Raw genomic sequence first — 25,308 nt, forward strand, 5'->3', positions numbered from 1 at the left:
CTCCATTGTCGACTTCCGGTATTTCAGAACTATATCCGGGTTATGTACAGGTCGCTGTGGTCGCCATGTTGCTCAATGAAATTAGCTTCAAACATTGAGCATCCGTTAGCAATATTGTAATCATTCATGTTCGCCGTATTATATTTGTTACTGCATTTGTAATGGCATAAAGATGACGTAGGGGATATTAAACGGCGACAGACGAACCGCACGTGTAAGTAATGCGTTATAGATCGCTTAATATATTTCGTAAATATTGGCCCTCTAGCAAAAAGTAGCTAACGTTATTAGCATTCGCTACCGTAACATGGCTTATTGTAGACATTGAAATTCCACTAATGGCTATGTATCAGCGCTATCCACATATTATTGGCGATACATGTGCATTATTCCTAAATCGTTATTAGCAAAATTGGCATGTACGCGGGCATATTTGGAGAGAACTGTTGCATGTAATGAATACCGGGTTCCCATGCTAATGATCCGCCCCTAAGCGATGCGGTTATTTTGACAGAATATTTCTTGTAAACAACTAACAGAGACATTTTCGTTATCCTAAAGTAATCATCTTGTACAGTACATTGATACAGTGCATGCGAATTCATTTGCGTTTACAGCTAATGCAACCGGGTAACATGATCATTTTTAAAAACATGACGTTATTTTGTTTGCCAATCCAGTGGGATTCTTAGCGTTAATAAATAATGACGGACACTCAATATAGATTGAGCGAGGAAATGTCTCAGAGTACTAAGTTTATTTCTGTTCGTTGTCTAAAGTACAGTATTGTGTTCAATAATAAATCTTTTTTTTTAATCAGTCAGAATAATTTTTAATGCATATTTGATTTTTTCCCCAGGTTAAGATAACTAGTGTTACAGTGTCACGCAATGCAACATGGAAGTGGGTCACAGAACATTCAACGACAACTCCAGAGACCCAAGTCTGGCCCAGAAGTGGAGGATCAGCAACAGCAAGCAACCTTGGCACCTTCACAACAACAAACTACGGTTACCCACCCACAGTCTCCCATGACAACATTTTCTTCTGCGGCCAGCCCATCAGCTCCTCAATCTCCCAATTATCAGATAATCATGAGTCGCAGCCCGGTCACTGGTCAGAACATGAACATCACTTTGCAAAACGTGGGTCAGATGGTGAGTGGCAACCAGCAGATCACTCTAACGCCACTCCCCCTCCAAACCCCGGCGTCCCCCGGCTTCCAGCACGCGACACCCCAATGGAGATTTGAACACGCTCCATCTTCCTACATTCAGGTCACCTCCCCTTTACCTCAAGCCGTGCAGCCGCAGAGCCCCACCCAACAAAGCTCCATCTCGCTGCAAGGCGTCACCAGGCCCGTGGCGCCCCAAGCCGCTCTCGGCGTGTGCGGACAGAGTCCGACGCGGTTCGTGGAGACGGGCATGCTGGTGCGGCAGATCAGCTTGGGCAGCCCGTCGGGAAGCGGTCATTTCGTGTACCAGGACGGGACGGGGCTGGCCCAGATCGCGCCCGGGACAACGGGTCAGATACAACTGTCCTCTCCGGGAGCGCCGGGTTCCGTGAGGGAACGCCGCCTCTCTCAGCCTCACTCGCAAAGCGGGGGCACCATTCATCACCTCGGACCTCAAAGTCCCGTGGCTACCAGCGCTGCGCTCTCCACTTTGGGCAGCCCTGGACACATTACCACTTCGAACCTACCTCCTCAGATCAGCAGCATCATACAAGGACAGCTGGCGCGCCCCGTGATGTTCGATAAGACGTCGCAGGCGATCGTTTCCGCCGTCGGCTCCACGCCCACGGCATCTTTCAGTATACCTTCCACCATCCCGTCGTCCAGCCCTTCCCTCACCGGCCCGGCCCATGCAAATAGCAACAACCCCCTCGCGGCCCCCGGCTCGGCGGTAGCCACCGTTAAAAAACAAGTTCCCAAGAAGTTAGAAGAAATTGCTCCGGCTACTCCGGAGATTGCCCAGCTACGCAAACAGTGCTTGGAGCACCATGCGAAGAAGATGGACAGTTTAAAGGAGGTGTTCAAAGAATACCTTATAGAACTCTTCTTTCTTCAGCATCTCCAAGGAAATATGATGGACTACTTGTCTTTCAAAAAGAAGCCTTGTGTTCCCTTGTATACCTATTTACGGCAGAACGACTTGGACCTGGAAGAGGAAGAAGAGGAGGAGGAGCAGTCCAAGGTCATCAACGATGAGGTATTCAATTAGACAGAATCTAGAATGCGTTCAATTCCACTCTAAGGGTGTCGTGATTGATCGAATAATCGATAAGTAACGTATTTTCTCGCATGTACACCGTATTTTTTGCAAAAAAAATGTCTACGTGCAGGCAATAATCTTTAGGAATGTGCAATCCACCAGACGATTCATACAGTATTGCAGAAATACCACATGCGATCATTTTTCTTAAGATTTTCCCTTCAGAGTAACACATTTGTACTCCCTATTAAGACCATAAATATGAAGGTGAAAATTGGCAATCAGGGGGCATCTTGTATGAGAGAAATTGTCAAATTCAACGATTTTAAGGCAATTTTAAAGCTGCGGCTTATATGCAGTGGTGACAAAAATGTGAGAAAATATGGTAATTGAGTGTCAAAATAAGACTTGTAAAATTCAACGATTTTAAGGCAATTTTGAGGCTGCGGCTTATATGCTGGGGCGGCTAATATGCGAGTAAATGCGGTAATTGAGTGTCAAAATAAGAATTGTAAATTGGGCGGCTAATATGCGAGAAAATACGGTAATTGAGTGTCAAAATAAGACTTGTAAAATTCAACAATTTTAAGGCTGCGGCTTATATGCAGAGGCGGCTAATATGCGAGAAAATACGGTAATTGAGTGTCAAAATAAGCCACAGCTGTTTTGATAGTTGATTAATTTTTTTAGAAGAAACGTTCTGTCCAAATTTTCATTTTTTTGAAGCTCTTGACTGATTGGCTGAAATCGACAGTGATTCCCAGGAATTAGTTACAAACAGCCTCTTATGTTTACTTAATCCATTTTTTAATTCGTCATCAAAGAAACCGCTGGGGGCAGACCTGGTAAACGGTTTTCCTTCCTTGTTCATTTTTATACTTTTACTTCTTTCAGGTCAAAGTTGGCACAGGGAAAGATGGTCAAGCAGTGACGCCGGTTGCCATAGCAACGCAGCTTCCTCCCAATGTTTCTGCAGCTTTCTCTACCCAGCAGCAGTTTCAGGTATTAAATGCACATCTTGTGCGAAAGAGTATTTACGGGGGCTTATATCGAGCTTAGGACAACTGGATTTTTTTGTGGGGCAGGGTCTCCAAGGACCAGCCGGGACGCTTGCCAATCCCGGAGACATGGATCCCTTCAAGAGGCAACAGGCAATGGTTCAAGCAGGTAGGGCGAGGATTAAAAACACTTGGATTTTGCTTTTTCCCCCCTGTTTGCTTTCTTTAGTTTTGTTTTTTCCCTTTCTTTTCTCCCTTTTAATGGCTTCTGCTTTTAGATATTTGCCATCCTCTATTAGCGCTGTATGTTCAAGTCAAGGAAGGAGAGTTGGCCCGTGAGGTCTTCCGATGGTCATTGCCTTTGTGCGGAGTGTTTTTTTTTCCCGTGATGAGGGTATTGTGTGTTTTAAATCCCAGATCAGGCTAAAAGATCCCGGATTGACGTTGGTCGCCACGGGCTGATTTTCCAGCATCCTGGCGTAGCTCCTTTAGGATCGGCTGGCGTGCCACTCCAGCAGCTTATGCCAACTGCGCAAGGTAGGAGCGCTACGATCAAGCCCTCCTTTCTTATGCCGCTGGAGCAAGAAGATTTAAGTATCAGTATCTTGACAATTAAACTCCCAAGCAGCATCAGACCATCTTCAGATGCTGGATTTGTCAAGCGATCTTTCCTTCAGGCGTAGTTCTACCAACAATGCGTCTCTCTGTCAGGACGAAACGGGAAGAAGATTTTCCAAGCGTGAAGAATAGTCGTCACACACTGGGAAGATGCCTTGTCCTATCATTTTGCTTTTGGTCGTGTGTTTGGCCATCCTTCATTTTCATTATCCACGACTGTCTCTTTTTATTCGTCATATGTCATGTGATGATGGCTTTTTTATTGTATTTCATTTCTTTGTTCACCTCTGGTTGGATCACAGAATCCAGTGGCTTCAACGACTCCCATCTGTGCTTACTTTGGTTTGCCATCGCCATTTCTTATATCAGCGTGTTTTGAGTCACTTTTCCAAGTGCCTCTTTCAGTAGTTTTGACGTCTCCCATGATCACATTGATTTCCCTTTACATTATTTCATAGCGTTTTTGTTCTGACTCGGCTTCTTTCCCTCAGTCTAAGTAGGAGGAGTTGTGTTCGGCGCGCAGGTTTTTGCGATTGCGATGGTGTGGGTGTGTCAGGGCCAGGTGTTGGTGGTGTGACGTGCAGGGAGGTAAGGCAGGCGCTGCTTTAGATTGCACAGCTCTGCTCAGGCCCGCTATCTGCAAGACCCAATGTCTGTCCTTTCGCTCATCTCTGTGCTTTGCTGCAATATGGGGCATTCAGATGCCTCCATTACTGCCAGAATGACATACTGTAGCTTTCATGCATGTGAAACATGCTGTTTTTGTGTGTGTTTGCGTGTGTCTGCTTTGTTTTTGTTGATTCCTTTCCTTGTCTCTGTTGGTGTTTCCCCATTTTCCTTTCTCTCTTTCCACATCTTTCCTCTTTCAAAAGCTCTCAACGCATGTCTAGTTTTTGACATTTTAGCCACATTCAACATGAAATGCAATGTTATGATTTTTGCATTAACCTATGGAATGTTTTGTTTTGAGAGACATGTAGACGACCACATTGATTTCATTTCTTCTGTAAATCATTTTGCCGTATTAGTTTGACGCTATGATCATCAGGAAGTCGTACACTTCTGTTGAATCAATTTCATCTTATTTCATTTGGCGCTGTTCTCCGGAGCTGCAATTGCTGAAACTCAATTTAAAACATTCACGTATTATTTTATTTAACGATAGCATCTAATATTCAGGGAAAGTTACCAAACACCTGTATTCAATTAATTATCTTTATATACTACCAAGACCACAATTTACAAGACATTTCTATGGCCTTATATGGGATAATTAAAAAAAGCATCTCTCTTTGTATGTGTCTTTTTGCACGCCCACCCCCTTGTTCGTCCTATAATTTTGTCTCATGTGTTTAGGCGGGATGCCGCCTACACCTCAATCGGTCCAGATTGCAGGACAGAAGCAGAACCAACAGCAGTACGACCCATCCAAAGGACCGCCGGTGCAGAACGCGGCTAGCCTACACACCCCGCCTCCTCAGTTGCCGGGCAGGTTGCCGCAAGGCGCCCTGGCTGGCCTGCCAGTGGCTCTGTCCCAGCCTGGTCAGATGGTTGAGAGTCCGGTCCAACCTGGCGGTCAGCTCCAAACGCAAGTCAAAGTGCAGGCGGGCGCCCCAATCATGGCGTCACTCAATCCCCACGCACAACTCCAAGCCCAACTCCAACAGCAAATGCAATCGGGGATTCATATCCAGTTGCCTCCCCAGCAGCTACAAAGCCAGGCTATGCTGCAGACGGGGCAAGCGGTCAGTGCGCATGCAGTTATATCGTTGACCTTTGTACGTTTTCTGTGGTACAATCTTGAACGTGTTGGCTGCCACTGACGGTGATGGAACGTTCAATCCATTTGAACATGGAGTTCCACTTCAAATGGGTTGAACGTCTACTCGTGATCAAATTCATTTCAATTCACACCATCGGACGTCTACCATCGTTGATGGCATTGAAAGAGATGGGAATTGTTTCCTCCCCCCGCAGACGGTGACTCTTGGCCGTCCCAGCGCGGAGACGACGGCGCCACCAATTCAACGAGTCGTGACAAACTCCATAGCACTCGCCTCCATGACATCTACTCCCGTTCCTAATTGCGTGCCGACATCTCAACCAACTAGTCCCCTGCGCCCTCTTGCTGCAAACGCAAATCCCAGCACGCCATCTAAACTGATGGGAACAAATGGTATCTCTGGAGTCAAAATGACAGGCTTTGGGCAAAATGCTACTACGCAGTCATCGTCGCAGGAGGCTTCTCAAGAGAAGCAAGTTGAACAAGCTGAATTGGTAAGTTTTGGAATCATCCTTAAAGCCTCAATCATTAAATAGCATAGCAAATTTTCAGAGCCGCCATGTTGGGACATAAGTTTGGTCAACGCACAAATGCATTTGTGTATTATTGACTTTTTCCTCCAATATTACACATTACAAAAGCATACCTGTCAACCTTTGCCGATAACTGCCCTTATAAATGATTATGATTCCCCTTACAAACCCCCCAAAAACCTTACAAACACCGTACGAGTCGTACGGTGTTTGTAAGGTTTTTTGGGGGTTTGTAAGGGGAATCATAATCATTTATAAGGGCAGTTATCGGCAGAGGTTGACAGGTATGCAAAAATTACATTGTTTTTTTTGCAATTCTTCCCATACTATTCTTTTCGCTGTAATGCACACGACAACGGGGTTAATACTCTGTGTACTGCTTCTTTAAGTCATTTTGGAGACTTCTTGAAATCTAATCTATTTCAGTAATGCGCCCCTTGAGGTGATAGTGGGAATTATTGCACCTGTAGCATTTTTTTTTTCCGTTGAACCACCATGCAAATAATATTGATATTGAATTATTTTTCCTCACTACTCTAGGAGAGCCAAGTTCACCACCGTATCTCTGAGCTTAGAAAGGATGGCCAGTGGTCAGCCAGTCGACTCCCCAAACTCGTGGAGGCCTCTCGTCCAAAGTCTCACTGGGACTACCTCCTGGAGGAAATGCAATGGATGGCGGCTGACTTTGCCCAGGAGCGAAGATGGAAAGAAGCTGCGGCCAAGAAGGTACATGAGCCAAATATTCAAAATTCCATCGGCTCTACTGTTTTTATACATTTTGTACTCTTATTTCAGATGGCACGCACTTGTGCCCGTTACCATCAAGAGCAGAGAAAAAGTGAAGAGAGGTCAAAGAAAGAAAGGGAACTTCACCTTCGCCATATTGCAAGCACGATTGCCAGAGAAGTGGAATTCTTTTGGTTTAACATTGAACAGGTTTGTTACCTGTTTTTTTATCCTAATTGCAACACAAGCCAATTATTATGATATCTTATGAGGAAAAAATGCAAATGTATTTCAATGAATAACCCCTTTTTTTAGGTTGTGGACATTAAACTACACTTTGAAATTAATGAAAAGAGGATTAGAGCACTTTGCTTACAAAAGGCATCAGTCAAAGGTATGGTTTATTCATGGTAGCCTTCTTTAGTACTACTATACTTAATCATACATATTTCAATTATTTTTTTGGACCAGGTCTTTTGGTTGGAGAGACAGCTCACAAAGAGGTAGGTTGTTTGCTCGAGTACAAAAAATGGTGGCAGAAATATTGCATTTGACATTTTGTCCATTATTTTTTCTTGTAGGAGATTCATGGTGGCTGTAGAAAAAGGAAAGCAAATTCACCATTGGCATCTGAAGCTGGTATTTATCCAAAAAGTTAAAATTTGATATATTTTTAAGTCATACATGACTTTAGTATGTAAAATTATTGTATACAATAGCATGGAGTATGTTTTGTGTTGGTGTGTTCTAGATGAAGAGAGCACAATAGAAGAACAAGAGGTTTTGGAGGGAGAATCAGATTACAAAGCAGAATTGCTTGATCTTGCCAAAGATGGTAAGATTCTTGTTGCTACTCTTTTCAGAATCATTAACATCTTGGTGCACCAATTTATGACTTTCTTTGTGTTTTATGATTCGTAACTCTCATGTATATTCTCATTGAACCTTAGCTGAGCTGCCTCTGGATGCTTTGAGGAAGCAATATGCTGGTGCCTACGCTGCAGGCTTTGAGTGGCCTCAGCCAAGTCCTCCAAGTAATCAAGATGAAGAGGAAGACACTGAAGGTGCCAGTGTGCTCTGAAATTTGATTTATTTTATTTTTTCCTTTATCACATAGAATTTTTGCCCCGTTTTTACTACCTAAACAGAAACAGTGTTTCACAAAATAAATTACTGACTCGCAGTAAAGGTCTGTCTAGATCACAGGTGTCAAAGTGGCGGCCCTGGGGCCAAATCTGGCCCCCCACATCATTTTGTGCGCCCCCGAGAAAGTAAATCATGAGTGCCGACTTTCTGTTTTAGGATCAAATTAAAATGAAGAGTATAGATGTATATTAAATTTACGGATTTTCCCCCTTTTAAATCAATAATTGTAATTTTTTAATCCATTTTTTCTGTGTTTTTAGTTCAAAAATCATTTTGTAAAATCTAAAAATATATTTAAAAAAAGCTAAAATAAACATTGTTTTAGATCTATAAAAAACTGAATATTCAAAGCTTTTTATCCAGTTCTTTTAATCCATTAATAAAAAAAAATCTAAATATTATATCTAAAATGGTCATTGAAATCAAGTTGACGTTAAAGCGGCCCGCGAACAAACCCGAGTCTGACACCCTTGCTGTATACTTTTCAGCAATAACGAGTCCGCCTGAGGCCGTGCTTATAGACTCTCTACTTATGGTGGACCAGTTTCGTAATCCTGACAAGACCTCTTCTTGCACTTCTGACGGAAAGCCTGCTAGAGACATATCTGAAGTGGCTGCTGCCACAGAGCTCCTCCTCCCAAAAGGCACCTTCAAAACCACTTCCTCAGTAAGACCCATAGACGTGTGGGAACAGTTTTTTTTCATATTGTTTATCGCATTGTTCTCATGATTTGTTTTATTTTACCAGACGCACAAACCTGCACCCTTTCTATTACATGGTATACTGCGAGAATATCAGCAAATTGGTGTTGATTGGATGGTAAACCTATACAAGAAACGTCTCAATGGTATCCTTGCTGATGAGACGGGCCTTGGTAAAACTGTACAAACCGTTGCCTATATGGCGCATTTAGCTGGCCAAGAGGGTAAGCTGCTAGTGTTGTCGCGTGCATGGAGGGGTGAATTTTTTTGTATGATTTATTGTTATACTCATTTGGCAACAGGTGTTTGGGGACCCCACCTCATTGTGGTTAGGACGTGTAAATTGCTCAACTGGGAGGTGGAGTTCAAGCGTTGGTGTCCTGGCCTTAAAATCCTCTTGTACCTGGGAACTGAGAGGGAGCGGAAACTCCAGAGAATGGTATTTTTTGTCTGCTATGGAAATTATAGATGTTTTTAAAGATAGGTGAGCTCACTCAAGCGGATCTGGTCAACAGAGGTGGCGGGAAAGAAACAGCTTCCACGTATGCCTAACATCATACAAACTGATGATGAAAGACCGAAGCCATTTTCTGAGACGTAGGTGGAGACATCTAGTCCTGGATGAGGTGCAGCTCATCAATAACTTGTCTGAAAAACACTGGGAAACGATATTTGCTCTTCGAAGGTGAGTGGATTGCTCAGTTTTTTTCCCCCTGATAATAGATAGCACTTACGTTTTTGACACTTGAAAATTTACAGTGAGCAGCGGATCCTCCTCATCAACACCCCACTACAGAATACTCTAAAGGAGCTATGGACTATGATTCATTTCCTCATGCCAGGAATCACCAGGCCCTACTCTGACTTCCCCGTGAAGGCAGGCACGGACCAGAATCAGGACTACTGCCACAAACTTGTCATTCGACTGCACAGGGTTTGTATATTGATGCAAACAATAGTTCTCCTTTGTATAAGGACCAATTTACTTAAGAGGGCAGGCAGCGTTTGATTGCCACCATTGACAGCCAATGAGTGAGTGTGCTTAACATAATATGCACGTTATCCTTTCGGTAGATGATCCAGCCTTTCATCCTAAAGCGCTCAAAAAGGGAAGTGGAAAAACAATTGCCAAACAAGTATGAACACATCCTGAAGTGCAGACTCTCTAGGAGACAGAAGAGTTTGTATGAGGATATCCTAACTCAACCCGGGTGAGATTTTGAACCTCAGTAACAATTTGCACATCATATTTCATGTGATTTTTAAGCACTGTTATGATGGGGGGACTCCGGATCTTATGTGATTACATTTGGGTTTTTGTGTATGTTTTTAGCGCTCAAGAGGCCCTGAAGACGGGCCATTTTGTCAGCGTGCTTCAAGTCTTGATGCAGTTGCAGCGCGTGTGTAACCACCCTGATTTGGTTGTACCCCGAGAAACCAGCAGCCCTTACTTCTGCTCTCCTTTGCAATATAATAGCCCCTCGCTCGTACTGGAAGCAATCCAGAAAGACTCAAGCAAAGTATACTATCATTTTTTTATTTTTGTCATGACATTTATTTGACCCTCTTCGGCTCTAATACTGATTTTCCTGTTCTCCTCTCCTTGATTCCATTGTTTTAGGAGACAAACATATCCCTGTTTGATTTGATCAATAATGAGAAGCATCTGACTCGGTATCAAACTGAAGAAGCAATACCCAGACTAAAGGTCACACAACAGCTTATAGAGGAGATCTACAGCAGTCCAGAAGCAGCAGCACCTCCCAAGCCATGCCCAATAAAACCAATGAGGTTTGAAAGTTTTTTTTTTTCTTCTTGAGCAAAATGTGCTGGATTTTTTTTTTTTTACATCATGGTGAAATGTCTTTCCTAGATTGTTTCAGCCAGTGCAATATGGGACCAAGGCAGAAGGGCGACTAGTTGCTCTTACAGGTCCTGCAGGACAAAATCCTCCCGCAAACTCCTCTGCTACTACCAACTCCGTTTCCACATCCAACTCAGGCCAGATAAGGGGAAAGCCCCCGGTCACCACTGCAATGAGCACAGCAAGTCAAGGTACAAAATGAAGTCTATTGGATTTAGCAAAATCTACCTTTTATCCACAAAACTAAAATGGAAGGTGGCCAAGATATGGTGCCCGCCGGTCAGCTGATTGTTAGCCCTTATTTTGTTTCTTCTCATTTAAGGAGGGGATGCAGTCAAAATTGCCCAGCTGGCCAACATAGCTGGCAGTCAGAATCGTATCTCCCAGCCAGAGACTCCTGTCACACTACAATTTCAGGGCAACAAGTTCACGTTGTCCCCAAGTCAGCTCCGCCAACTCACCACTGGACAGCCCTTGCAGCTCCAAGGTAAACTTTTGAATATCACCTTTATACATGAAATGTTTGCTCTTCCTTTTCAAAGGTTGCACCTTCATCGTTTGTAATAACATTAACAAACATTCATTGCAAACTTTGGTTCTTACAATAGAACTTCTCACTGACATTATCCTTAAAATATCATTTTTTTAATTGATGTCCCCCCTTCAGCTTTAACATGTTAGCATTGTTTCCTTCACCCACAAGAGCAGACAAGTTTTTTTTGTTTTTCAAATGTGGTTAAAGCAGCACTTACTGTTGTTGTTTATATATCATGGTTTTAGGGAATATTCTCCAAATTGTATCCGCTCCTGGGCAGCAAATCATCAGGCCGCAGGGTTCGATGGTTATGCAAACGATGGCACATGCTGTCCCTAACTCCAATGCCCCAGCTTCACACAGTGCACCTCATCCAGCTCTGCCCTCAGTCCAGCAAGGTGACTCATCCCTTAACCATTCCATATCATACATCTGGTCTTGTAAAGGAGCTTCTAGCACTACTATTAGCATGGATATGCCATTTGCCGGAACATGTCCATCAGCTCACATGGTATATTTGGACTAGGTGTGACGACAAACGCCACGGCAACCTCTAACAAGCTCACGACTGCTTCCTCACAGGTTTGTACATGAATTCACTAACCCAAAGAACCCTCCCGTTTTCTGACCAAGTGTTTGCAATGGGAATAAACGTTTTGGGGCCTCCTTTGCAATTTCCCGCAGGATTCTTCCGAAGAAAAGACTCGGCAAGCCAAGCAACGTTTGAGCCTTCTCTTCCAAGCCAACGAGCGACGCTGCAGCCGGAGTGTTGTGTACGGGTCGGACTTGTTGCAAGCGTGCACTATGAGTTCGGAGCCCGCTCACACTGCTCTGAGTGCGGGAGGCTGGATGTGGGTTGGTCTTGAGAGTTGCGTCAGGGCCCGGAACACCTCTGTGACAACCACCACTGCGCTGCGATCGACTCTGCTCTCCGTCGATGAGCGAAGGATGGCCACTAACAGCCTTACCAAAAGGTGCGTCATTTTGCGCCGTCAAGGTTTATTGTCGTCAACTGAAACAAACTAGGAATTCAAAAAACCTTTAGTTAACTGAAATAAGTAACTGTAATTAAAAGGGAAAAACATTAACGTTCACAGAACAAAAATGATCCAAAATGAACATACTCATATTTTAGTTTTTAATATTTCATCACACATTTGCAGAAAATGGAGGAATATTATTATTGCTGTTTTATATATTGTACTTGTGGATAACATGTGAAATGCTAAAACTAAGTAAAACCTAATACTTTCAGGAAAAATAAAAATCAGAACTAAATCAAAGTAAATGATAAAAAAAATCTCCAAAACTCCCGATTACAAATCCAAATATTCAAATCTCAAGAAGTCCTCTTGTCCCCTTTTTTAGGCTGAAATGTGTGGTTCCTCCAGCTGTTGCATCTCAACCTCACTTGTATGCAGCAAATCCTCCTATCCCTTACACCATTAAACAGAAAGTACTCCACCGTCAGCTGCAGGAATCATTTTCTCCCCATGCTGCTGAAATGCATCGTTTGGTGGCCAGGCTTGGCTTTAAATCCCCTGACTTTCAGCTAATGCAGATGGATTCAGGTTTGTTGGATTCTCTTCCTTCATTTTAACTTTTTTTTTCTAGTGGAAGTCATGGAGAGTGTGAAAAGCAAACCATAAAGTAGAAATATTAACTGTGGATATGTTTTTCATCCAAAGGAAAACTAGAAGCTATGGCGATTTTGCTGCAGAAGCTTCGGTCAGACAATCGTCGTGTCCTCATCTTCACTCAAATGGTGAAGATGCTTGATATCCTGGAGGGTTTCTTAGATTACAGGCAGCTCACTTATGTGCGTATGGATGAAAGCTACACTCCAGATGAGCGACAGGTAAAAGCAATCATTTTTTTGCGACCTTACCTTGGATGGCCTTCTAGAAATTGAGGGAATTCCAAAACAGAAATGACATAGGAGCTGGCTGTCATAGACTGTTTTGGACGTAAGATCAAGTGGCAAGTACCGTATTTTCTCGCATATTAGCCGCATCCGCGTATAAGACGCACCCTTAAAATCGTAGAATTTTTACAATTTCTCTCGTATAAGACGCTCCCTTAAAATCGTAGAATTTTTACAATTTCTCCCGTATAAGACGCCCCCTTAAAATCGTAGAATTTTTACAATTTCTCCCGTATAAGACACCCCCTTAAAATCGTATAATTTTTACAATTTCTCCCGTATAAGACGCCCCCTTAAAATCGTAGAATTTTTACAATTTCTCCCGTATAAGACACCCCCTTAAAATCGTAGAATTTTTACAATTTCTTTTGTATAAGACGCCCCCTTAAAATCGTAGATTTTTTTCTATTTCTCCCGTATAAGACGGCCCCTTAAAATCGTAGAATTTTTACAATTTCTCTCGTATAGGGACGCCCCCTTAAAATCGTAGAATTTTTACAATTTCTCTCGTATAAGCCGTCCCCTTAAAATTGTAGATTTTTTACTATTTCTCTCGTGTAAGCCACACCCTTAAAATCGTAGAATTTTTACAATTTCTCTCGTATAAGCCGCCCCCTTAAAATCGTAGAATTTTTACAATTTCTCTCGTATAAGACACCCCCTGATTCACAATTTTCACCTTCATATTCATGGTTTAAATAGGGAGTACAAATGTGTTACTTTGAAGGGAAAATCTTTTTTTTTTAAATCATTGCATGTGATATTTCTGAGATACTGTATAAATCGATTGCTGAATTGCACATATTATATGCGTATACCCTCGATTCAGTCATCATTTTTGCGACAAATACGGCATTTGTGCGAGAAAATACTGTATGTGTATTTGCGTATTGATGCATTGTTAGACGTTTCATCCCCATCTAACACCAGAACCTCCCAGTTACCGTGCAGAGTTCTGGCTCAAGGGGATATATCATTGTGCACTTTTCCCTTCCTGTTGGATTCTGTTCCTTTCAGGGCCCAAAATAGTTGCACACATCACCACATTGTTTTACCACGACTGTGTCTCCGGAATGAATATTTATGTTTTTTTGTGTCTGTGTGTGTGGGTGTGTGTATTTTTATTCTTCCCCTCATATGATTTTCCACTTGCAGGAGATCATAAGGACATTTAACAGGAACAGACAGATTTTCTGCAGCATCCTAACAAATCATTGCTGCGCTGCAGTTGGAACTATGTTAGATGCAGATGCCATCATCTTCTATGACACAGACCTAAATCCCAGCATGGATGCCCGCACCCAGGAATGGTGTGACAAAATTGGGCGCAGCAAGGATATACATATCTACAGGTATTATGATGAACGAAAACACACCAGTTCTTGATTTTTCACCATATGAATCATTTGGGAGTTTACCATGTTTTTTTTTCCATCTTTGTTTGCACAGGTTGGAGAGCGGGAATTCCATTGAGGAGAAACTGTTGAAGAATGGTACCAAGGACCTAATCAGAGAGGTGGCTGCTCAAGGCACTGATTATACTTTGGCTTTCCTCACACAGGTAAGATCAGTTCATCTGTATTTTACCCAGGAGTCGCAGGGAAACTATTTAATACAAAATGTATAAACTAGGGCTTCCTCCAGTGCTTTATACACTATACAGTGGTACCTCGACATACGAGCATTTCGAGATACAAGTAAAATTTCGAGCAAATAATTATCTCTAGATACAAGAAAAATTTCGAGATACGAGAAAGCCAGGTGGCCAAGACATGAGAGGCTGTTTATCATTGTAGCGCACTGTCTTTTTTGCCACATCTCCTTCGTGTATAACAGATATCTATGAGCACTGGGCGGAGCGTTGCATTTTTTTCAGTGTTTTTTTTTCCCCTTAGCCTGTTAGCTCCCGTTAGCGGAGCGATCGCTAATTCAAGACTACTTCTCGTTGGCAAGTGGTCGTGCGTTATCCTATTGTGAGGACATTTGTGTGCATCATTTTCGTAATATTTTGAAGGGAATACAAAATCAAACAGCCCTTGATATTGACTTAAAGTCAGTGCGGAGACGGGGCAAATAGAGCCATCCCTGCCGGGAGAAGAAAGGTATCAAAATTTAAAACAAAATTAGAATTACGTTTAGTGTAAGGTTAGGTTAAACTTTGAGTGTGTCTGCATCATATTCAAAGTTTATTTAAATTTGTTTATGTTCTATTACGATTCACCGGTGCAAAAAGTCTCCCCCGCTCGCCCCCGCCTCCCTCTATGTCCCTCTCTCTACCCTCCGCGAAATCTGTCTAATTTTAGTTCTATTAAACACATTTTAGTCATATTAAACCATGTGTTACTTTGTTAATAGATGGCGATTAGAAGAAAAAAAAATTCCAATCCAATATCCTGTTTTTGGTGTTTTTTCAGTTTAATTTCTTTTTAGTTCATTTCAATGGTAAACGTTCGTTCGAGTTACGAGTATATCGACATACGAGCTCAGTCCCGGAACGAATTAAACTCGTATCTCGAGGTACTACTGTATCTGCAGTAGTTGACTGAATACAGATCCCCCAAAATGTATGATATCCGTCCACATCAATCAGTGCAGCTTTAGTAAATGGCTTTTGCCTGTTCTAATTCCAGCGAACAATCCAGGATTTGTTTGAAGTGGAGGCAGGTTCTGGGGAAAAAGTGGAGGAGTTTGTCGTCCTTCACCAGGAGCCGTCAGCCTCTGAGAGCATCTCTCCAAAAGTGGCAAGACCTTACATCCAAGCTCTCCAAAGCATTAACTTGGAGGATTTACCAGAAGAAGACAGTGCCAAATTGGAGAATGAAGTCACTGGCAAGCAGTCTGCAACGGCGGATGAGGAGTCGTCGGCGAGCCAGACAAAAGAATCTGCCGAGATTGAGGAATTGAACGCAGTTATGGAACAGGTACGTCGACTCATTTAATATTTCAATGTTGCCTTCGTGTCACAAAATATAATTGCCGTATTATTTCAACCAGCTCACGCCAATTGAAAGGTACGCTCTGAACTACCTGGAGTACCTTCATGTCAGTGACGACGAAACTGCCCTCAAGGTAACAACAGTTGAAGTAATGCAAAATTTGAAAGCCTTCTAATCACATATTCTATGGAAAAGTTGTTTGAAAAATGTTTACTTAACTTTTGCGTCCTGCTGGAAAGTGTCATCATTGCCACCTACTTTAGTTTTGTCCAAGGTGGACATATTTAGGGCAAAGATTCAATTATGGCCAGTGCCGTGAAATGTATTCAGTGAGTCATTTGTGACATTTTTGCTCAGGAGCGGCTGGAGTGCTCGAAGAGAGGCTGGGAGCTGCAACAGCTGCAGAAGCTGAAAGAGGAGGACCACGGAGTGGAATTAACTGAAGAGCTTTTCACCTACACAAGAGAGGATGCCTACAACATGGTGGGTAGTCATCGGATCTTACTTTTCACAGCCTCTCAGCGTCCATGTTCCGATAATATTGTTGTTTTATCAGGAGTATGTGTTCGAAGCTGAGGACGGGCACACAGAAATCATGCCGGTAAGCCGATATTTAATTTTATTATTAGCATTTTTTTAATAATCGACCCAGCAATTTTAACTCTATGAGGCACTCCATTGTATTCGTTGAATACTTGTGTATTTTATATGGCCCAAAATGTGATGTTGACGTGTGGACGCCAGTTTTTTTTTTTTTGTCACACTAGTCACATGTCCTATTAAAGACTAAACCCAGGCTTTTTTCAACGCTACAGTTATTTCTTGCTTGTATTTGGAACATAGGTTTGGACTCCACCAACACCACCTCAAGATGACAATGATATTTACATAGACTCTTTCATGTGTCTGATGTATGACACCACACCCATTCCTGAGGCCAAGCTCCCCCCTATCTACGTCCGAAAGGAGCACAAGAGAATGAAACTGGACCCCGCAGGTATTGCTTGCTCTAATCCACGGGTGTCAAAGTGGCGGCCCGGGGGCCAAATCTGGCCCGCCGCATTATTTTGTGCGGCCCGAGAAAGTAAATCATGAGTGCCGACTTTCTGTTTTAGGATCAAATTCAAATGAAGAGTGTACATGTATATTAAATTTCCTGATTTCCCCCCTTTTAAATCAATAATTGTAATTTTTTAATCATTTTTTTCTGTGTTTTTAGTTCAAAAATCATTTTGTAAAACCAAAAAATATATATAAAAAAGCTAAAATAAACAGTTTTAGATCTATAGAATATTCAGGGCTTTTAATCTAGTTTTTTAAATCTATTTATTTAAAAAAAATCTAAATATTATATCTAAAATGGTCCAGCCCACATGAAACTGAGTTGACGTTAATGGGAGCCGCGAACCAACCCAAGTCTGACACCCTTGCTCTAATCACTCTGCTCTCTAGCAATAGTCAACTCTAATTCAGACTCGTGTGAGAAACCTTCAATTAATGTCGGCAAAGTGTGTGTTATCCTCAGCATTTTTGGGGGGGATAACTTCATCCCAATTCCTTTCCCTTTCCAATCAACAGCAGCCAGGAAGAAGAAGAAAGGTCACGGGGAAACAGTGATTCCACCACGCTCTCTTTTCGAAAAGGCCAGCATGCTCAAGGTTCGCCGAGAAGGGAAAGACCAGAAAAAGAACTTTTCCCTCAAGCAACAGGCGCCCTTTGCCAAGCCTCTGCCCTCGCTGGTTAAACCTTCCATGGACGCCAGTCAGGACAACCCAGAGTGGCTCATCAGTGAAGACTGGGCTCTGCTTCAGGTACTGCTATCAGCAAGCGTCATCCATTTGGAATTAGCTACAGCTTGGTAAATCGCTCTTTTTTTGTTTCAGGCTGTGAAACAACTGCTGGAATTGCCTCTAAATCTGACGATCGTCTCTCCTGCCCACACACCTAATTGGGATCTGGTGAGTGATGTGGTGAACTCCTGCAGCCGGATCTACCGCTCTCCCAAGCAGTGCCGAAACCGCTACGAAAATGTCATCATTCCCAGGGAAGAGGGCAAGGTATGTAGTCTGACTTCTCTGATCTGGACTTTCCAACTATGAAACTGCGCTTTGTCATTTTCAGTTGATGTACGAGGCAAACCCTAAGAAGAAAACAAAGAGTATCTACAAGGTGCCACCTCCTTACTTCTTCTACCACCCTCCTTTTTTATTAATTTGAACTGTTGTGCTCATTCATTTTTTTGTGTATGTCAGTCTAAGAATAGCCGTCCTCTAAGGACCTGTCAGATCTACACACAAGATGACAACGCTACTCAAATTCAGCTCTGCAACAGCCGATTTGAGCTCATGAAAATGATTGCGAGCAAGAGGAGTCCACCTATCAAACCACTGTGTGTACATTTTTTGGAGGAAAATGCTTTTAGGTCACAGATTTTTCTGTTTGTGTTTTTAAATGCATTTTAATTTACTCATTTAATAGGCTAGGCATGAATCCGCTCCAGAAGAATCCCAAACATGCTTCTGTGTTAGCAGAAAGGTACTGTTTTGGTCGTAGCTGTCATGTGATGTCTGAATTCAGAAATTCAAAGTATAAATGTATTTATTTTTTTCTGCAGTGGGATAAGCTACGACAAGCCACTCCCCCCCATTCAGGTGGCATCTCAACGCGCCGAGAGGATCGCCAAAGAGAAAAAGGTCATGCTCATTGACAATTGAATCATTTTTCATGACCAAATATTGTCTTTACATTTTTGGGTTGTTCTCCTATTTTGGATAACCTCGGCCAGTGAATTGACACTATATGTGTTAGTAATCGACCGATATGGGTTTTTCAGGCGTGTGTATGTGGGTTATTGCCAATAAAGGGTGCCGCGAATTGAACCATAGCGGTCGCAACAACATCAACGCCCTCAACTTAACGAGCAGCTAGTCGTTTATGTTAGAGAAGGGTTGGTTCGCGGGCCGCTTTGACGTCAACTTGATTTCAAGTGGGCCGGACCATTTTAGATATAATATTTAGAATTTTTTTTTTAAATGGATTAAAAGCCCTGAATATTAAATTTTTTATAGGTCTAAAACAATGTATATTTTAGCTTTTTTGTATATTTTTAGATTTTACAAAATGATTTTTGAACTATAAACACAGAAAAAATGGATTAAAAAATTACAATTATTGATTTAAAAGGGGGCAAATCAGGAAATTTAATATACATCTATACTCTTCATTTTAATTTGACCCTAAAACAGAAAGTCGGCTCTCATGATTTACTTTCCCGGGCCACACAAAATGATGCGGTGGGCCAGATTTAGCCCCCGGGCCGCCACTTTGACACGTGGGTTAGAGAGTGAAAGCACGCAGGAGAGAGGAGAAGCACAGCTGCATCTGAGCTGAAATAACCTAGTTTTAAATTGATTTCCCTATATCAGCCGGTCGGATTTTTTAAAAAGGCGAATACCGATAAACGTCAATTATCCAAAGATCGTCCCCGATTATCAGTCGGTCACTAATATTTATATTTGTAGGCCCTGGCAGAGCAGCAGAAAGCTCAGCAGCAGGCCGGAGCCTCCCAGGCTCAGGCTTCGGGCTGCCAGGCCCAGACCCCCGCTGCTGCCCAGGCTCAAGCTCAGGTTCCACAGGCCGGCGCGGTGGCCGGAGGCACCACCGTTCCCAACGCAGCCGTTCTGGTCAGCATCAATCCGAGGATACGCTTAAAATCCCAAAAGGTTTAGCCGTCTGTAAATACCTTTCATGTTTTTTCAGGCTGGAGCAATCAAAAACGCCACGGCAGGCACGACCATACAGGCTGGTGCGTAGTCGCCGTTTTCTCCTCCGAGAACTTTTGTCTTTTTCTCTACTTAATCCGCACCCCACTTGGTTTGGCCCTACAGCCGCTATTGGGGGGAATGTGATTGTGAACACAGTGGCTGGAGTGCCTCCAAGTCCCTTCCAGGCCAACAAACGTCTGGCATCTCCGGTTATACCTGGCACCCTTTCTGTGAGTCACCGTGATGACAGAAATGCCCCGTGTGAAAGAAGATCTCTTAACTTTAACTGCACGTTTTGTTAATACCAGCCCGCCGGCCCTGCCGCCGGGGCGCAGGTGGTCCACGCGCAACAGAGAGCAGTTGCGGCTGCTGCCGCCCCGGGTGAAGTGGTTGCCATAGCTACAGGGCAGGGTGTTCGAGCGGTTACTCCGGCAACGGCATCTACTGTGGTTTCAACCACACTGAGCCCGGTCCAAGCTCAGACTCGGCCACTTGTCACTCAAGTAACCACAGGTAACGTAGTGAATCCAATATTGTGTATTTTTTATATTTGTATCCATCCAGTAGTTTAGTTTGATTTGTTGATTGAAGTAGTTCATTCAAGCAGATTGCCCAGAACAGTAGATGTTTTTTTTAAATTGATGGATTTAGTTTTAAGCCTATTTTTTTTACTTCAATGCACATCCCTACTGACTTGAACTGCTTTCACTAACAACAATATTGACAAACACACCAATTTAGCAACTTTTATGACACCTTGAAACTCTACCGTATTTTGCTGTTTAATACCCCCCTGCCCCCCATTTAATATAGTACATATAATATATATTAAACGGCAGGGGTATATTAAATGGCGCACAAACGGGAAGGTACGATCCACTACGCAGTCTTTATGCCGTGATGGGGTGCATCAACGTTTTGCAGACTAAAACTACTTACTGCTCAGGTTAAAACTACTTACTGCTGAATAAAGTCTGACTTGGAATTTTAATGAACTTAAGTATCTATAATTATGCCCCCATGAACACCATACAAATCTTGCCATAAAAGCTGAGTTGGCGTTTAATATACCTGGGTATATTAAACGACAGGGGTATATTAAATGGCGCACAACGGGAGGCTCAAAAAAGCAAAACTTATTTAATATACCCGGGTATATTAAACGGCAAAATACGGTACCTTTTTTAAAAAAATATTACAGATACAGGAAAAATCTTTTTATTTTTGCAAATCGCCTGCATACGACTGCTCTGAATGTACTGTATTTTGCCAAACTACAGGTATGCAGCTTGCACAAGGAAAGACTCTCACCCCAGCCCACCTTCGGATGCTGCAGCAACAACAACTTCAACAACAACAGCAGCAGGGTGCTTCTCCTCAGATCAAAGCTGTAAGCAAGCCCCAGGTAACCAACAACAACAAAAAATTGCCACAGAAAATGAAGTCGAACTCTTCTTCAAAACGTTTGGTTTGTGATCGTCAAATGAAGGTTTTGTCATGTCACAACAAGGATTTTCCTCGACAGGAGTTGTTAAAGATGCACAAGCATAAATTGCAGTTGCAGCAACAGCAGCAGCAGGTCGCCGCTGCAGTGGCGGCTGCCGCCGCTCAAGGCCAGCAAGCTGCGGGAGCCCAGCAAGCCCAAGTGCAACCCGCGCAGGCGGCTCAAGCCAATCCTCAGCTTGCAGCGGTGGCGACGCCGAGACCCGGCTCGGTTTTGACAGGCACTACTGTGACCAACCTGCAGGTGGCCAGACTGGTAAATGTTTATGATTCTCTGCGCAAAATACACCTCTAGTTTGTTAACGTTGTGTTCCTATTTAATACAAGCAGGCCATAAAACGCGCTCCTACCTGTTAAATCAGTGGTTTTCAAACATTCTGCAGCTAGTACCACCTTAAAGAATATAGTTTTGTCTTGCGTCTTAATTTCTTAAACATTAAATGTGATTTGTTTTGTAGTTTAGTTGAATACAACGGAGTTTTTGATTAATGCACTGTATTGTAAATGTTTTTTAAAGGGTTGCTTAATCTCATCTCATTTTCTGAACTGCTTTATCCTCACTAGGGTCGCGGGGGGTGCTGGGAACCTATCCCAGCTGACTTCGGGCCAGAGGTTTGGAACACCTTGAACTGGTGGCCAGCCAATCGTGGGGCACAAGGAGACAAACAACCATTCACACTCATACCTAGGGGCAATTTAGAGTGTCCAATCAGCCTAGCATGCATGTCTTTGGAATGTGGGAATAAACCGGAGTACCCGGAGAAAACCCACGCAGGCTCGGGGAGTACATGCAAACTCCACATAGGTGGACCGACCTGGATTTGAACCCAGATTTCCCACTGTGAGGCCGACGCGCTAAACACTCAGCCGCCCAGGTTGCTTAATATTTATATTTTTTTAATATTGTATTATATATGTTATTTTGTAGTATTTTTTTTCGGTCAATCTTTTATGTACCAGTAGAGACGCCCACGGGGTGCTAGTGGTACCTACCACACTTTAAGAACCACCGAGTTAAATGATACCGCGGCACACGCAGACATGACGTTCCTCTTTTGCCGTTGCAGACCCGAGTGCCCGCTCAGGGTCAGATTCAGGCACAGGCAGGCCAGACGGCCCAGATGACCCTCACCAAGCATCCCGTCGTATCCGTGCCGGCCGTGGTTTCGTCAGCCGGCGTCACTACACTGCCCGTCACCGTGGCTGGCATCAGCGTGGCTATTGGTCAGGCCCAGAAAACAGGTAACGTCGCCAGAATGCCTCGTCAGTCACGGGACACCAAGATGCGTGTTTGTCTAGTCGTCACGCTTCCCTTGGCGGCTTTTAAATGCCACTTTGTCTCCTCGCTCAGGTGGCCCCGTGCTGACGCCGTCCTTCCCGCAGATGCAGGTGCAGCAGCTGCTTCAAATGAAGAAGCAGCAGCAGGTGGCCCAGCAGAAGGCGGGACAGACGCAACAAGGACAACAAAAGGTAAATGAGGTTTGAGATTAACGAAGCAATGAAATTTGAAACCCGTTATAGGGGTACTCCAAAGGAAAAAGATGCTTTAGGACAGGTGTCAAAGTGGCGGGCCGGGGGCCAAATCTGGCCCGCTGCATCATTTTGTGTGGCCCGGAAAAGTAAATCATGAGTGCCGACTTTCTGTTTTAGGATCAAATTAAAATGAACAGTATAGATGTATATTACATTTCCTGATTTTTTTTCCCCCCTTTTAAATTAATAATTGTTATTATTTAATCATTTTTTTCTGTGTTTTTAGTTCAAAAATCATTTTGTAAAATCTAAAAACAAATTTAAAAAGGCTAAAATAAACATTGTTTTAGATTTATAAAAAAACTGAATATTCAGGACTTTTAATCCAGTTCTTTTAATCCATTTATTAAAAAAAATCTAAAATGTCTAAAATGGAATGGCCCACATGAAATCAAGTTGACATTAACACGGCCCGCGAACCAACCCGAGTCTGACACCCCTGCTTTAGGATATATGCTGTATATATTAAAATGAGGTTCGAATTTTGTCCAAATCACAACCTTAGTTCTGTTCTGTGATATTTCATGCCATGTACTTTAAATGGGGGCAGATGTACGTACACTTGTTTATTTGACTTGAGTTGTACCTTGTTTTTTTTTTTAATGATTCATCTTGGTCTCCAGTTTTTTGGGCGTCTATCTATATCCCAAAACGTCAACATTGGTGCCCTAAACTTTCAGATTGGGCCACAGCAGGTGACGGTGCAGGCTGCCCAGCCTACCCAGCAGCAACAGAAGGTGACCTACGCGACGACCACCCAACTCCAACCCGGGATCAAGCCTCAGTTCTTTACCACATCAATTGCCCAAACCCAGAAACCTACAGGACAAATTCAGGTACCTCCAGTTATAAGCCCAAAGATGTGGACCCTCGAATGTCCTTTTACCTTTGACAATTTATTCATTTTTTCCTTTTGAGCAGATGACAAAACTCCCACAAATTGTACAGCCCACCGTGGCTAACATTCAGCAAATTGTATCGTCTCCACAGCAGGTAGGAGTCGCTCGTGGTAAAGCGAGGAAAGCGGGGAAAGCGCGTCTTTACCTCCCTCACGTCCATTTGCAGATCCAAGCGCAAGCTCAGACCGTGACGCTGACCACGTCGGCACCCGCCCAGGTGCAGATGATTCCGGCCGGGGGCGCCTCGGCTCAGGTGGTTCAGCAGAAGCTGATCCAACAGCAGGTGGTCACCGCCGCCTCGCCGCAGATCCAGACTCCGCCCCCTCACAGCCCCGCTCAGCAAGAATCCTCCACGCCGCAACCCGTTCAAACGCAGCAGCCTGCCAAAGGCCAAGCTCGCCAGGGTGGCATAAGAGCCAAACCACCCGCCAAGCCCAGCGGGGGGAGCAGTTAGGTAACGAGAATTCAATCAGTGTTCTTTTGTTTGTATGTTTGTTTGTTTTTTTCTGCAGTACACAGAAATTGCACTCAAATGTTCTTTTTTGGAGCCTAACCCCAATAAGAACAGAACATAGAGGAAAATCCTGTCCGTTCGCATACGTGTCCTAATGTCGAAATTTGTCACCTTGGTGGGATTTTAACTATTTTCATCTGTTGAAATGTTGAATGTTTAAATACGAAAGAGAAAAAAAATAAGGAAAATCAACCTGACAAAGAGAAACTATCGCATTTCTGAGGCACATTGTTTTGGGGCTGTCCGATATGTGTATTCTTAAATAGTCCCTTGCATGTCAAATTCCTTTGTCGTGTTATAATATTGGATGGCGAGTAGTGCACGTTCCTTTAGTCATTATTTTGTTCTTTTTTTTTTTTATTCCAACAAATACACTGTAAACATGTACGTTAGTATTTTGGGTTTAGTCATAATTCCTTTTTTTTTTTTTAAATTGATGTCAGAAAATGTAAATATCTGTGGAAAAAAATATTTGTACTTGTAAAGTAGTTGTGTTTTCATTGTTTTTTTCCAGTCTAATTGTAATAAAGTGCTTTGTTTTTATACACAAATATATTTTTTTTAATTATTGGTTTTCCATTAAATCCATTGTAAGTGCCAGGATGTCTTGTGAGTTTTTACAATGGCTGCTGTAAACAGAAGATCAATTGTGCTTGTTTGTGTCACTTACAAAGAAATTAACACATGATTAATGGTTATTGATGAATGTATTGAGAATGTTTTTTTTTATTCATGCAAAGTATGTAGAACGGGTTTGAAAATGTGGAAATGTTTGGCCTATATAGGGAGTTCATTTTTAATAACGTTCTTGTTTGAAATGGCCACGCGAGGGCGCTGTTAAACCAAGTTGATCCATGTTCTACCTGGAAGACTATCTTGTGAGTTAGATTTTCCAGCTCATTGAAATTTCCCATCTGCTTCTCGGTGCGCAACCCCACTTGTTTGCACGAGTGTTCGGTATCCGGGTCACAATACCCACTAAACGAAACAAAGTTGAGTCAAAAGGCGATGCCCTCTGCTAAACAGATGGTCAAACCTGATTCTTTTGAGTTTCACTTAGGTTTTTCTTGTCCTATCTGCTGAATCGACATCGAAAATGGTTTCCATAACATGTATT

General features: G+C 42.9%; 1 protein-coding gene and 1 non-coding gene across 2 annotated transcripts; both read left to right on the plus strand.

Moving 5' to 3' along the window:
- The first annotated feature begins 42 nt into the window (after positions 1-42).
- ep400 (E1A binding protein p400) lies at positions 43-24,789 on the plus strand. The gene is made up of 53 exons (XM_077600560.1): positions 43-214; positions 860-2,210; positions 3,108-3,215; positions 3,299-3,380; positions 3,629-3,748; positions 5,186-5,574; positions 5,807-6,106; positions 6,686-6,871; positions 6,941-7,081; positions 7,187-7,265; positions 7,343-7,374; positions 7,453-7,510; positions 7,623-7,706; positions 7,822-7,935; positions 8,506-8,684; positions 8,766-8,943; positions 9,022-9,158; positions 9,235-9,404; positions 9,479-9,653; positions 9,794-9,930; positions 10,053-10,239; positions 10,341-10,510; positions 10,593-10,774; positions 10,906-11,070; positions 11,364-11,516; positions 11,645-11,700; positions 11,803-12,092; positions 12,487-12,689; positions 12,807-12,976; positions 14,198-14,394; positions 14,492-14,603; positions 15,673-15,963; positions 16,037-16,111; positions 16,336-16,461; positions 16,535-16,579; positions 16,822-16,975; positions 17,557-17,789; positions 17,862-18,035; positions 18,100-18,147; positions 18,231-18,367; positions 18,457-18,513; positions 18,593-18,671; positions 19,500-19,661; positions 19,738-19,783; positions 19,866-19,972; positions 20,051-20,255; positions 21,023-21,147; positions 21,268-21,501; positions 22,313-22,487; positions 22,597-22,715; positions 23,459-23,614; positions 23,700-23,771; positions 23,844-24,789. The coding sequence occupies exons 2-53, from the start codon at positions 891-893 to the stop codon at positions 24,129-24,131; spliced, it is 8,982 nt and encodes a 2,993-aa protein (XP_077456686.1). The 5' UTR covers positions 43-214; positions 860-890; the 3' UTR covers positions 24,132-24,789.
- On the plus strand, positions 13,954-14,082 carry LOC144075053 (small nucleolar RNA SNORA49). The gene has a single exon (XR_013300462.1). It is a non-coding gene; the product is annotated as a small nucleolar RNA SNORA49 (small nucleolar RNA).
- Positions 24,790-25,308: the final 519 nt, after the last annotated feature.

Source organism: Stigmatopora argus, chromosome 5 (genome assembly GCF_051989625.1).
Source record: "Stigmatopora argus isolate UIUO_Sarg chromosome 5, RoL_Sarg_1.0, whole genome shotgun sequence".
Taxonomy (NCBI): domain Eukaryota; kingdom Metazoa; phylum Chordata; class Actinopteri; order Syngnathiformes; family Syngnathidae; genus Stigmatopora; species Stigmatopora argus.